Below are 12,662 nucleotides of genomic sequence, written 5' to 3'. Positions count from 1 at the left end.
TTTATGGATTTAGGGAGTGTGGGTGTTATCCAATATACTGCTTTTTTTTTAAGCAGGACGCACTCTAAAAGCAGATAGGAAAAAAAAAGGGCCCCTTAGTCTACAATATAAGAATATTTTATATATGTAAAGAACCAGAACTGTATGTGGAAAACACAAATAAGAGATAGCAAATAAATATTTCTTAAAAAGCTATGAAGCATACCAGAAATGAACATGTCCTTTTTTGTTTCTGTGACCGCTGTTTGTGCCTGTCCATGCTTTATGTTGTAGCTTTTGAACGTGTTGACCAATTTTAACCAAATTCTGCCAGACAAATAAAAGCTGAACTTAAATTGCTACAAGATTTCTGAAAAAAAAAAACTCAACATGTGCTTGGGTAGAAAAAGACATGCTATGGATGTTCCCACTGAAAAGAAAACTATAGTAGTTTTTCAGTTGCAGTAACAGACATTAGAGAACACATTTGAGAGAGCCCTTACAAATGTCTCAGCCCCAAGACAAGTTTCAGACCAAGTATGTCCACTATCTGACTGAGCATAATTCAGCTGTGAAACACAAAGTTACAAAAAAATCAGACTTCTGCTTCTCATTAAACTGTATGTATACATAGGGATATAAATACATAAAAAATAAACACGCAGACATACACGTACATATTTTTCTATATATCTTTTTAAACCTTGCATTTACTTTTTCACTTCAACAAAGAAGATAAATTGCACTGTGTTTGAGAATGAAACCAGTATGTTTACTTCATGTACAAAATGGACTCCACATTTGTTTATATGTTTATATGACATAACCTACGGTTGCAAAATTTGGAACGAAAATCTAGTGGAGTGATAGTGTTATCAGAAAAGGTCACGTCTGGGCCTCTGCATCTAGCAGGGGTGCCCATTCTTGCACCCACATTACAACCTGAAGGTCCCATACAGCTCTCACCTCAGATCTTCTTTTGCAAGTCCCTTCTAGGCCACCATTGTTTTTCTACACTTAGAAAAGCTGCACTGAGAACCAGGTGCTCTTAATTTCCCTCTTTCCAGCCCTCCCAGTTAAAAGCAGCCCTTCTTTAGATGACAGGGTTAAACCAAAGTAAAACAGGTGTTGACAAGAGGACAGCCAGCTCTCCGTCTCTGAACTCCTGTAGTGTACCAGCACTGATGCACAGAATCAATTCACCTGAGTTGAACTTAAGCCTGCTCAGACACTGGTAATACTCCAATTCTGACAGCACTGGGATCTGAGAGGATGAAACATGCCAGATTTTCCCATTGTGTTTAAGCTCTGGCACAGAGAGCCCACAAGATAACCATACTGAAGAAAGGCTTTCCTTGAATTCAAATCAGGGGAAAATTTGTTTCACTGTCTTTCTAGTTTTTATAGTAATTTATGGGTAGCTGTGAAAGTAACTGAGTAATAACTGACTTGTTCTTTATTTTAAAAAATCAAATTTTTTCCATCAAAAAATCCCAGATTGACAACATGTGTCTGAATGACATCTTTGGATTTTGGCCATTTCATTAACTGTAAACAATTCTAGCTGATGTTTCACAGACAGATTAAAAGCTTCACATACTGCGTGGTAGAAGGCATTGGGAGGCAGTAGAAAAACACGATGCCATTTCTCTCACAGCTATTATACATTATTCATATGTTAACACAGTATAAATTTACCTTTTCTAAAAAAAAAAAAAAAAAAAGGGCGTTTTTTTGCCTACATCCCTGGTGAACACTTACCACACCTACAGTTTCATGCTTCTTTCTGGAAATCCATCCATTATATTCCCATGTGCTTAACTGCTGAAGCATGACTTTTGGTTGACTTTGGCTTTTTAAATACTTTCCTTGCAGATCCTATGGTATAGAAATCATTGCAAAACCAGGAAATACCTACAGTAATCCAGTGTTTAATGCAGTCCACAAGTTGTCCTTGGCAGGCAGGAAGGGGCGAACACTCTTACTGCAACACGCAAGAATTAAATTATAAGTGGATTGAGAGATGAAGCTACTGTCTCAGCACACAGGCCAAAAATGAGTCAGAAGGGTCAGTCTTAAATAAACTAAACAAAAAATTAAAACCTCTAGTAATGCAGATAAGGAAAGGGATAAAATAATTATTTTTCTCATTTTAAGTATTTAAACCTTGTCCTGACTTGCAGCACTTTTTCAGTGCATTACTGAATCTCAGACTAGTTATAAAGTGGAATGGTAAAAGAGATAGATACCCTAATATCTTCTCATACCCCTAAGGGTCTGGGTCCAGCACAGTATCACTTGGTTTTATCCTTTCTCAACATGCTTTTGACAGGTATGTGCCAGTCTAACATACTTAAGTGCTTTGCTACAGGGTGTGTGTAGTGTACAATCTGCACAGCATTTTGTTGGCGTACCCCGTTTCCTCTGCTCTTCTGAAAAGAGAATTGTGGCAGGCAAAAAAGCCTAATGTAGTCTTTGTTTGTGAACAACACATGCAGTTCCTCTTCTGGTAATAAGCTCTCTAATCTCCTTCTTCCTGTTGGGTCTCTGCTGAAAGCCAGTTCAGGAAAAATGTTAATGCATAATGGCTTCAGTTTACTTAGATTTAAAAAGCCAGAGTACAAGACAACATATGAGGAGCCTTAAGCATAACTCAGTGACCTGGTAACTCTAGTCTTGGGGTCTTCTAGGTTTTGGATTTTTTTAAAAACAATTTTCTAGTTTAAAAAAAGTCACAGTCCCACCCTAGTGACTAAATAAACCACACTGGAGCAAAACCATACAGAACTACGGAAAAGCTGTTAAAACATCATCTTGCCAATGTTAACAGTTATTTTGTCAAAGTTTTCTTTGTGAGTGACATAAGGAAAATAAGAGAAAATAAAATTACTTTAAAAGCACATAATGGCTTTTCAAAACCATGAGTTTCAAACCTCTTTTGCATGGCATGACTCTAAAAAGTCTCAGATACAAATAGGATCTTGCGTCAAGTTTTGCTTACAGTCATCTGAGCACCTACAAAAGATCTCCACTTGGTCGACACTCTGATGTCTGTTTGAGAAACATTCATTGTTCATTTGGTTGTGTCAAGGAACCCTGAGCTGAAATTTTCAGCTGAGGTTGATACTGAGATCAGGCTGAGAAAAGAGCCCATTAAAATATGAGTAGTTTCAGGGATTGCTAATTTAGTTAATTTTTAATCTTCAAATGAAACTATACGAGAGAAGGATTATTTTCTATGTTCAGAAGAAATGTCACTGAATGAAGTGTTAAAAATTCTCTCTCCAAACACTTCTACAGGATTTATCACAGCTCTGCAGAGATGGTATTGTCCTCCTCCCTTTCTCTTTGCTGTAGTAGCACATCTCAAACTGGTTTGGTGCTCTCTGCACTTCAGCTACAAAATGCTTGTACAGGGCAGAGCATGTCCATGAGCACCTGTGTACAAGCATCTCCCATTCCACTTCTCAAAGGCCAGCCTATGGTAATTCTTCAGTCTCTTATCTGTGCTTTGTCTAACAAGTCTCTTGTATATGTTCATGGGTGCCTTCTCTAACAAGAGCACATGGCAGTCAGTTTTCACAGAGGCACAGATGATGGCAGAAAGAGTCATTCTCTATATGACTCTTTTAGGCAACATAGAAGGTTGCTTTAAAATCTACACTTAAAATATGTAGCACCAGGGACTCATTTCTCTTGAGCTGCATGAAACAGTTGACAAATCATGCCTATCAATATTTTAAGGATATACTGCAGTTCTGAGTCCACAATAGTAATATTCTGTTTTGGTTCTTCCTGGAAATCCATGCAATAAACAGGAATTAGTTATATATCCCTTGTAACTTCTGCTGGAACAGATTTATTTGGGTTACAATCAGCTAGCATAAACTAGCATTCACATGCCTAGACTAAATCTGATGCTCTTTCAGTTTAGCAGAGGACCAGCCTGACCTTCAGATAAGTTTGAAGTCAGTTATGCACATGCAACTTCTCCAGTGTAGAATCTGCTCCAGAACAATACATCCACAGCTTACGAACAAGCCAAAGGTTTCAGCGATATAGACAACACACTGAAGTAGACCAAATCTCCTTTTCAGTTACTTTATTACACTGATTTAAGAAGAATCATGATGCATATATGGTTTCATCAGTACCTTGGACTTCCTTGCTTTCAGATGTGACAGATTCAGAGAGAGAAGGTGATATCCAATTCATCATTCTAATATTCTATTGTAGGCATCTCAAAGCCAGGCATCTTAGATTCTCTCTACATTCAATGACAATACCTGTTATAATAATCCAAAGTATCTGAAGATTATTCAATCCAGTCTTTATCTTGGGTACTTTGTGTTGTAGTTGTTCTTCATCACTTTGCCATGATGAAATATCTGCTACTTTCACCTACCTTTCACCTACCCAGCTACTACCTATACAATCTGCCATCATAACTGACTCAATCAAATCTTTCATCATTCACACCTAATCTTTTTCTTCATTACTCCTCTTCTAAAAGGCATGCACCTTCTCCAGGGTAAAATTTTATTGACAAAATAAGCAGACATCAGCACGTGAACTGTGGAAATTAAAAGATAGCTTGCAGAACATTGCAAAAAGAGGAAAAAGGCAGCAAGTGGGGAAAAAGAATGGAATACATCATGTTGCAAAAGAAAGAAAGATCTGTTATGATTCTACTTTCTACTAGGCAAATTTCACATTTTGGAAATCACTGTTGGCTGTATACTGTATTCTTTTCTGTTGAAAATATAATCTGAGATCAGATCTAGGTTATTCAACTTCATTTAAAGAGAAAAAAATGTAAACAACTTCTGAAAAAAATTGTTTTCAATTTACTATTAAAAAAGATTAAAATTTTACGGTGAGAAATTTGTGCTGTTTTAAAAGGTGCTAGCTGAAAAGAATAGATGAGCTGAATAAACAAGTGCCCAGAAGCTGTAAAGTGGGAGTCTTAGATATTCTGTCACAGAGTGCAATCTCAGAGATGCAAGATGCATTGGTACCAACTGTTATTCACAGTGATTTAGGAAATTTAGGTGAGTAGTGCAGATGTCCAAACAAAAATGCTTAATTGCATGGTCAATTTCTGACTGAAATCACTATCATTTAACAAGTTACTACATATCAGCTAAGCTAGATGAAACTATATCAGTGTTTCCTATTAGCTACTTATGAGAACAAGGCTCCTGAAGACATAATGTGCTGTTATTTTAAGTTAACCCAGATCCACAGTATCTTTTGTTTGCTCTGGGCTAAGATTGCTCATTTGGAGTTACCTGTGACTGTACTGACTGACATAGAGCAGCTTAGGCCAGATCAGGTACAAACACTTTGTGATGCTTTACACAACTAAAAAATCTGGTATTCTACAACTCATTCTTTTCCTTCAGTTAACCAGATTAGCTCGGTGCCTGCAACAAATACATAGTGGATCTTGAGCTAGAAGTTATTTCTGCTCCATTCATGACAGTACTAACCACTCACACTCCCAACCCAAACTAAAGCCTATATATTTTGGGGTAGACACCTTTTCTTGTAATGATCCAAGCTCCATTTTGTGAGAAATCCAAAGTCACTGTTCAAGTGTTACATGATTAGGCCACCTTAATTCAAATTTTAAAAAGCCCAATTCATTGCTTTAGGTCACAAATTTTAGAAGGACTAGTTTTTTTTTAAATAATAAGAGGACCACTGTGGAGACTATTTTAAATACTTACGCCCTCACATTAATCATTTGGCCAGTATTCTGGATCACTGGGTGCAGGTACAATGTGATCTTGCATCTTTCAGTCCAATATATAGGTACATTGAAATATACGTAAAACAAAACTTAATAAGAGTCTGTAAAGATTTATTGCAGTGAAAAAAAACCCGAAGAGGTCAGATCTGTTTCACCCTTGGTGTAAGTCTGTTGAACTGAAAAAGTACCAGAAAGCAGTTGGGAAAAGGATTTCTGTTCAGGAGTGAATATGTATGAAATTACTTAGGAATCAGCAATAGATAAGGCACACCTATGAGGTTAACAAGTTTTAATCTGCCTCAAAAGTGGAGCTTTATTCTCAAAGGAAATACCTAAAAGAAATTAGTTGTTCCTCTGCTGCATACAAAAAAAGTTACCTTGAACTGAAAAAGGGTCAGTAGTTGTCATGAGCTGTTCTTAGCTATCACAGCAAAATAAGTTCACCTTCATCAGAACATTTTGTTTTCTTGAACTGTACAAATTAGTCCCAGCTCCTGGCTGCAGTTCAGATTTGGATATATTTGCATTATCTGAGCTCCTAGTTGTGCAAACTGTTCATTTTACTTGCTTTGTGGTTTTGGATTTCTACAGGATCTGTCTTACAAGGACCGCCACTGGCATGAAACCTGCTTCCACTGCTTCCAGTGCAAGAATTCATTGGTGGACAAACCTTTTGCTGCAAAAGAGGAACATCTACTTTGTACTGACTGCTACTCCAATGAATACTCTTCCAAATGTAATGAGTGCAAGAAGACTATTATGCCAGGTTAGGATGTTCACTTTTTGGACTAAGAAAAGATTAGGCTAAATATTAAGCCCAAACTCAGCAACATTTCTGACAGATCTTTTTCCTTGACTATTTCTGCTAAGTCATGGTGAACTATGTAAAATATAGTTGATTGTGCATTCTAAGCTATTTCCATGACCAGAATATGGTCGTAATGTTCATGATGTTCTGCTCATGGCAGAATTATTATTCACATAAAAGAGATAACTCTTGAAAATTAGTATTTATTTTACTTATCATTTTTATTAACAGGATTTATAATTTTTTTACAGCAGTATTCATTAAAAGGCTTTTGATGTCTGGAAAAATAATATTGATCTTTCTATCCAATCCCAACTTTGTACTCTGTCTTGATTGACTTCCACTTCTTGAAAACTGGAAACAGCTTGCAAATTTAACAGCTTACTTAATTTGAAATTTAGCTTTTTATGTGATTACTCTAAATTTAGCTTCTCTCAGAAAAAAATGAAAAATTCATCAAAGGGACTCTGAGGTCCTTCTTGAGCACAAAGATATGAAGAAACAGGAAAGAGCTATTTTCTTTTTCAACATGAAACATGAGGTTATAGTAATATATTGTTAAAACCTCATCTGCTCACGTCAACACTATAACATTCTGTAATGATCTGAGGGCTTTAAATTGAAAGGGCTATCAGTGCAGAAATAAAATATTAAAAGGCAATTTGAAGAATCCTTGTACACACTCCGTTATGATTACTAGTTACTTTGTCAGCTGGTTCTGACATTGGTCACCTTAGACAAAAGGAAAACCAAAACATTGTGCTCCTAAGGTGTAAAAATGAGGGCTTGATGATAAAGTAGGACTTTTAACTAGAAATAACAACAATATTTAAAAGCAACATTATCATGACATGCCTGTTAAATACTAAAGTAATTACAAGATTTATCTTTCAATCCTTCTGCAAATTAAACTCACATTGACTTCAGTCCAGGCTCCCCCTGCCTTGAGTTTCAGTGACAACACAATCCCTGAGAGAGAACAGCTGAAAATGTGAAAATAAAATTCTAGACTATAAAAAAAAATATTCACATCTCCTTTTCCACAACATCATTCCTTCAAGGACTGATTTGTTTGCTCCTTGGCATGATATAGAAATTTAGCAGCACAGAGAGGGCATAATTTTTAGAAGATGTCCATTAATAAAATGGAACAGAAATTTTCAAGCATATAAGCATCAGGCAGAAAGATAATTAACAGTTCACTTAACTACTGCTGCAGGTAAATGCTTTAAAAAACCCCACCACCAAATAAATCTTGAAGTATGCCTCTGGGCAGAATTTAATGAGACCATAAAAAAAAAGAAGAAAAACATGCAACCAGTAAACAAAGATGAATTAATATTTGAGAAGGGGGAAAATGACAAAACTTCACTCTGCAAGCATTAAGGGCATTAGTGTGGTTCTTCATCATTAGCCAACGTGCTTGGCTTGTCAGTCTTCCAAGCATTTGACATCATGTTTGTTGTTACAGGCTTCAAGAATGATGCAGAACTGTAGGAACAACATTTGTTTGTTTATCCTTCCGGCCAGTATCAAATATTCTGACTTGAAGTGGTAAATAGGAAATTATACAGTGTGCAAAGAAATTTGTCCATATAATAGGGCATCTCCAACTTCCTGGAAGGGCTCAGAGTCCACCTGTCATACAGTGGACTGAATCTGCAAAACAAAGTATCTGAACCCTAAACGTTGATTCTAGAGAATCATTCATTTCCTAAGTACTAAACCACTTTTCTATTTTTCATTTAAGGACTATTTAAAGATTTTTCTCCCTTTCACATTGCAACTATGTTTTCAACTTAGAGAGAAAGGTTCTTTTCTACTGAAAGTCTCAAGAGACAGAAAAGCATTCAGATTAGGTGTTGCTGAGCTGGAAATGATTACAAACTCATAGTAGACCTCAATGAGGACAGGAAAATATCCCAGAGCAGATATGAATTAGTCCTTTGTCTCGGACAGTGACTATACTTCATTGGGAAAGGGAAGAAAGATGGTTGCCAGGAATGGGATGCCTCATCCCTGGCAGTGTTCAAGGCCAGGTTGGATGGGGCTTTAAACAGTGAGAGGTGTCCCTGCCCAAGGCAGGGGGTTTGGAACCAGATGATCTTTAAGGCCCCTTCCAACCCAAAAGATTCTATGATTCTATAATTAACCAGGTATCTTGCTGTTATCTGGAAAAGAAACAAAGTAGACTTGAAATGAATGAAGTCAATCTTTAACAAGGAATGGCCTTACCTTCACTCAGCACTAACAGCAGCTTTTATTGGCATCTCTCAAGTTCGCCAGAATTTTCCTTTGCATTAGAATTCATTATTAGCCTAATAATACCACAAAAAGGTGTTTTAAACCATCATTATTATCAATAAACGTTTCTCTTCTTCACAGGAGGAGAAGAACCTCTTGCTCCTCAAAAACTTTAAATGGTATTCAATACTACACAAAGCTGGTAGAAACATGAAATAGCCTATAGCTCAGAGCTGCACTGCTTGTTGACTGACAGCCAGATGCCAGGCAAACAAGTACAAATGGCATCCATCTCATCCAGAAGAAGTTCAGTTGATGCTCTGGTCTCATTACAGGTACTCGGAAGATGGAATACAAAGGCAACAGCTGGCACGAGACCTGCTTTATCTGCTACCGCTGCCAACAGCCTATTGGGACAAAGAGTTTCATCCCTAAGGACCATCAAAACTTTTGTGTACCCTGCTATGAAAAGCAATTTGCCATGCAGTGTGTCCAGTGCAAGAAGGTAATGCTCTTACTTTACTTACCTGAAACCTAAGGCATTGAAGTCCATCCTGTTCTATGTCCAAAGAGGTAGAATATCTCATTTTTTATGTATTAAAAAGATCCAGAATCAACTAATTTTAAGAGATATTTTCAGTTCCCATCCTGCATCAGGCACAGCATTTGCTACAAAGAGACTTCTCTTAGGGTTAAAGATCCCTTTATATTGAAAGCATACAGAGAGCATACTAACAAAAACAAAAACAAAACAAAAAACCAGCAACAAACAAAACAATAAAAACAAAATAAAAATTAACCTCATTCCAATATAATCCATCATATATCACATACCTAAACATTTCAGCTGGAAGATAAAGATGGAAGGAAGCTGAGATAACACAGATCATTATTTTTAATATTCTAATGACATTCAAGACAGAGAGATAAACTTTACACAGAGCAAGTGCTGCTCCTGAAATAAACACTAGTATGGCTGTCTAGGCTAAGGACCTTTTATTTGTGAATTTCCTAAATTTCATATACAGACACTGAAAATATTTTAGAATTCCTTCTTAAAGAGACTTGTCTCATCATTTTGGAACTAATAAATCCCACTTTCCTATGGATATATGCATAGGCAAAGACAATCAAAATTATGGCTATATCCACAATAAATTTCTTTTCCCACTGCCACTTCTTCCTCTCCCTTTACCCTCTACATACCTTCAGTCACCACCTGTGCCCACACTACCCAGACTTTCTTCCAAATGTGCTACCTACTCATTCACCCTTCCAGTCAAGCAAAGCTGCAACTTGGCCAGACATACGAACTTGCCAGAAACAGCTGCTTCTTTGCTGCTGCACAGGCAGAACAAAATAGGTGAAAGCTAATTTTTTCTTTCAGCCTTTTACCAAAAATTTACCTAGTTACTCTTACTACCTCCTACCCATCCATCAATTTTCTGAAACTTCTAGGAGTTTCAGATCTTAAAAACTCTGCTTATTGTCCAGTTTTAACCACATTTGAGAACAGGCTCAACTCAGGAAAGAGGTGAAGACAGACATAAATATATACATACACATACATACATGCATACATACATATATATATGTGTATATATTTATATATACACATATATATATATATATATCAGACTTGATTCCCAGGGAGTTTTACGTTAGTGAAGAAGGGAAGAAAAATCAAATTATCCAATTTTACAGCCTTCTTAGGAATTCTCAAAGGATCAAAAATTCAGTTTGTTTAAATCAGGGGAGCTGTTTTTGTAGGCAACAACTTCTTGTAAGAGAAAAATCCCTGACAAAGTCTGAAGAAGACCCATAAGCACCCAACCTTATCATCACTGACCTCCAGTTCTAGACAGTCAAGAGACTCTCTAACATACAGAGCCCACCCCTCCACCTCTCCTACCTTATCTATCTCTTTTGAAGAGCATGTAGGCATCCATGGTGGCACTCCAGTCACATGAGTCATCCCACCATGTTTCCGTGATGGCAACTATGTCATAACTTTCCTACTGCACTATGGCTTCCAGCTCCTCTTGCTTGTTTCCCAAGCTACGTGCATTAGTGTACATGCACTTCAGCTGGGCTGCTGATATCACTCCTAACCCTGGGTTTCCATCCTTAGGCTCTTCTCTGGAAAGCCTGGTTTCAACCCCTTCCCCCTTCAAACCTAGTTTAAAGCCCTCTTGATCAGCCCTGCCAACTTATATGCTAGGGTTCTTTTGCCCTTGCTAGACAGATGAAGCCCATCTGACTCTAGAAGGCTTGGTACCATAAATTTTGCCCCGCAATCAAGAAAAACCAAAATTCTGCTGGTGGCACTAATCCTTTTTGCCACCTATTGATAAAATGGGTTTTCCTACTCCTCATTCACCCCTGCTACTGCAGGAATTGAGGCAAACATCACCTGTGCTCCTGTTCCATCAACTAATCGACCCAAAGCCTTCAAGTCCTTTTTAATTGCCCTGGTACCTCTTTTATCGATCTCATCACTGCCAACCTGTACTACCAACAGTGGGTAATAATCAGTGGGCCAAATTAGCTAGGGGAGTCTCCTGCTAATACCCCTCACCCCAGCGCCAGGAAGGCACAAGACTTCCCTGTGGGATGGGTCCAGTCAACATACAGGGCCCTCAGTTCCCCTCAGAAGGGAATCACCAACTACAACTACCCTTCTTTTTTTCTTAATAGCTGCGGTTGTAATAGTCTGATAGATGGATTGCAACCAAGAGACACTCCAGACAGATCTTCTTCTTGAGTGTCATCTGCCTGACTCTCTAGGTCCAGGGCCTCATACCCACTCTTTAAGGACACCTGGGGAGGTAATGGGGCTCAGTAGGGGATTCTTTTACATCTCTGACCAGGGACCTGTTTCCATTCCCTTCCATCTGCTTGGTCTGTTCCATCTGCCTGATGGCAGGAGGGGCAGGGCTTCTCTGACTCCTGCTGAACTTTTGCGATTGAAAGGGTGTGACTCCACCAGTCTATTTCCCTTTCGCTTTCCCTAATAGTCATTAGCCTCTCTACTTCTTCCTTAAGCTCTGCCACTAAACAGAGCTAATCATTCACCTGATTGCACTGCGTTCAGGTGTCTTTAGCACTGTCCTCCAGTGCTCATGCCAGGCTCAGACACTCCCCACAGCCAGTGACCTGGACAGCTGTGTTCTTCTTGGGGGGTTCTGTCCGGGTTAGAACACTCCTGCTGGCAGCAGCAGCAGTGGCTTTTGATCATTTGGAAACCATTGCTGGATCTAGTTGAGTAGGAGATAAAACAAAAAAAACAATCACCGAATAAAACCATGCACACCTACAACACAACCTACGAGCAAGAGCCAGGGAGAGTGGCTGCACCCTTTCTGCTTATCCTGCCTGTGCGAACTGCCATGAAAACTGTCGTGCCACACCCTCACTGATGTGCCACGCCCCTGTTTGCCTGCTCCTGTCTGCTTCGCTCCCTAGAGTTTCTTTAAATCACCTGCAAATGGGCCTGGCAACACCCCCTGCTCATCTGGTTGGCTCCCAAGAGTAGCCAAGCCTGGGTCTTTGCCAAAGTAACAAGTTGAAATACATAAGGTAGTCATTTCACCATGAAGAAAGAGAAGGTAAAGAAACAGTGATGAGACAGATTCTAGCACATGTGTATGAAAAGCGACATAGAAAGAATAGCTTGAAAAACAAAGAGGACAACTGAGAGGCAGATTTCACAACATATGCAGAATAAAGTACTTTTACTATGGGTCTTGTTTGTGTAAATTAGGAAATTATAATAAATGACTTGCGTGATTTTCTCAAGATCAACTCCCACCCACAAAAATCTCATCACCCTTCCTCTCTACCAAAACAAAACACAAACCTGTCACCCTTAATAAA

General features: G+C 38.3%; 1 protein-coding gene across 6 annotated transcripts in view; it reads left to right on the top strand.

The window, feature by feature from the left end:
• The window catches only part of FHL2 (four and a half LIM domains 2), a 59,575-nt gene that overhangs the window by 44,297 nt on the left and 2,616 nt on the right, over positions 1–12,662 (top strand). For all 6 annotated transcript variants that reach the window (XM_064646367.1, XM_064646366.1, XM_064646364.1 and 3 more), the window contains 2 exons: positions 6,326–6,500; positions 9,122–9,291. In XM_064646367.1, the coding sequence (XP_064502437.1) occupies positions 6,326–6,500; positions 9,122–9,291 (345 nt within the window). The remainder of the gene's footprint in view (positions 1–6,325; positions 6,501–9,121; positions 9,292–12,662) is intronic.

Source organism: Pseudopipra pipra, chromosome 2, assembly GCF_036250125.1.
Source record: "Pseudopipra pipra isolate bDixPip1 chromosome 2, bDixPip1.hap1, whole genome shotgun sequence".
In the NCBI taxonomy this organism is placed as follows: Eukaryota; Metazoa; Chordata; class Aves; order Passeriformes; family Pipridae; genus Pseudopipra; species Pseudopipra pipra.
Note: the sequence above shows the minus strand (reverse complement) of the source record. Positions and strands in the feature narration are given on the sequence as shown.